The sequence below is a fragment of the Dictyostelium purpureum genome, assembly GCF_000190715.1.
Source record: "Dictyostelium purpureum unplaced genomic scaffold DICPUscaffold_268, whole genome shotgun sequence".
Taxonomy (NCBI): domain Eukaryota; phylum Evosea; class Eumycetozoa; order Dictyosteliales; family Dictyosteliaceae; genus Dictyostelium; species Dictyostelium purpureum.
In genome coordinates, this window is record NW_003519604.1 from 44,964 (window position 1) to 46,350 (window position 1,387).

General features: G+C 19.3%; 1 protein-coding gene across 1 annotated transcript; it reads left to right on the forward strand.

Moving 5' to 3' along the window:
• Positions 1–712: 712 nt before the first annotated feature.
• Positions 713–1,375, forward strand: DICPUDRAFT_81974 (uncharacterized protein; the record flags this gene model as incomplete). The annotated part of the gene is made up of 1 exon (XM_003291238.1): positions 713–1,375. A coding segment is annotated over one exon (663 nt), but the record flags the coding sequence as incomplete, so codon positions are not given.
• Between the last annotated feature and the right edge of the window lie 12 nt (positions 1,376–1,387).

The following is a 1,387-nucleotide window of genomic DNA, read 5'->3' on the forward strand; positions in this document are numbered from 1 at the left end:
AAATCTTTTGATTTTAACCAAAAAGATACATCTTCTAATGACCAATTTAAAATGTTTTTATTTTTAATATCGATTAATGATTCATGCACACATTGTATCTCTTCTGATGATAAAGAAATATCTTTAGATAATTCAATCCCTTTCAAGATTGTCATATTATTATGTTATAATTTAATAATTATGTTTTTATATAAATAATTTAAATTTATTTTTTTATTTTATATAAATAGATTTTTGTTTTTCTAAATCCTTTTTTTTTTTTTTTTTTTTTTTTTTTTTTTTGGAAAAATAAAAAAAAAAAAAAATTTTTAAAAAAAAAAAGAAAACGTTAAAAAAAACTATATATAATTTTTTAAAAATTTTTTGGAAAAAAAAAAAACGTTAAAAAAAAATATATATAAATTTGATCTACAGTTTTTTTTTTATTTATTTTCATTTTTATTTTTGAAACAACAATTTTATTTTTTATGTTTTGAAATTAGAAATTTTTTTTATACAACATATTTAGACAAGTGTAATAAATTAAAAAAATAATCAGGTTTGGGTATTTAAGGGTAATCAGAAATATTTTTCAAATACATAAAATAAAATTTTTTTTATTTTTTTTTTAATTTTTTTTTAATTTTTTTTTAATTTTTTTAAATTTTTTAATCTTAACTATTCCTTCATATCTTTATTTTTTCATTAAATTATAGATACTCCTTTATTAACAATGAATAGAGATTTATATGAATGGGACCATCGCGAAGTGTGCAATTGGTTAGATGAAACAGGGAAATTTACACCAGAAACTATCAAAACTTTTGATTTTCACCAAATAAGAGGGGAACATTTGGAAGAACTATTTAATTTTAAACCATTTTTACTAAAAATGGGAATTAGTATGAATAATTGTTTATCATTTATTGTAGAGTATAAAAAACTAAAATCAAATGAAGGAGCTATCAAAAAAAACAATGTTACTCAAAATTCTGATTATGATGCCGTAAAAACAAGTAATTACTTGACCAATAATAGTTTTGACTTATCGAAGCCAAATTTTTCCATTATGTACAAATTGATCATTAATAGTAATAAAGAAATTGGAAAAGATATTAAAAAAAAATTAAAAAGTTCTAAAATCGAAGATACCCAAATTTTGGAAAATAATGTATTAAATCAACTTAAAGAAAAATGGGATATTGGAAAATTGAATATGTCAAATCTTATCTTTGTTTATGAAACTAAAGACTTTTCGTTATTAGAATTAGATACAATAGGTAAAAGATTAAATTTTCAATATGAAATGTCAATTCTTTTAAGAAATCTTCACCCATCATCAATGGTATCTTATCTATTAGAAGACCCAAATTTTTTAGAAAAGAATGTTGTACAAGTTATTGATGCA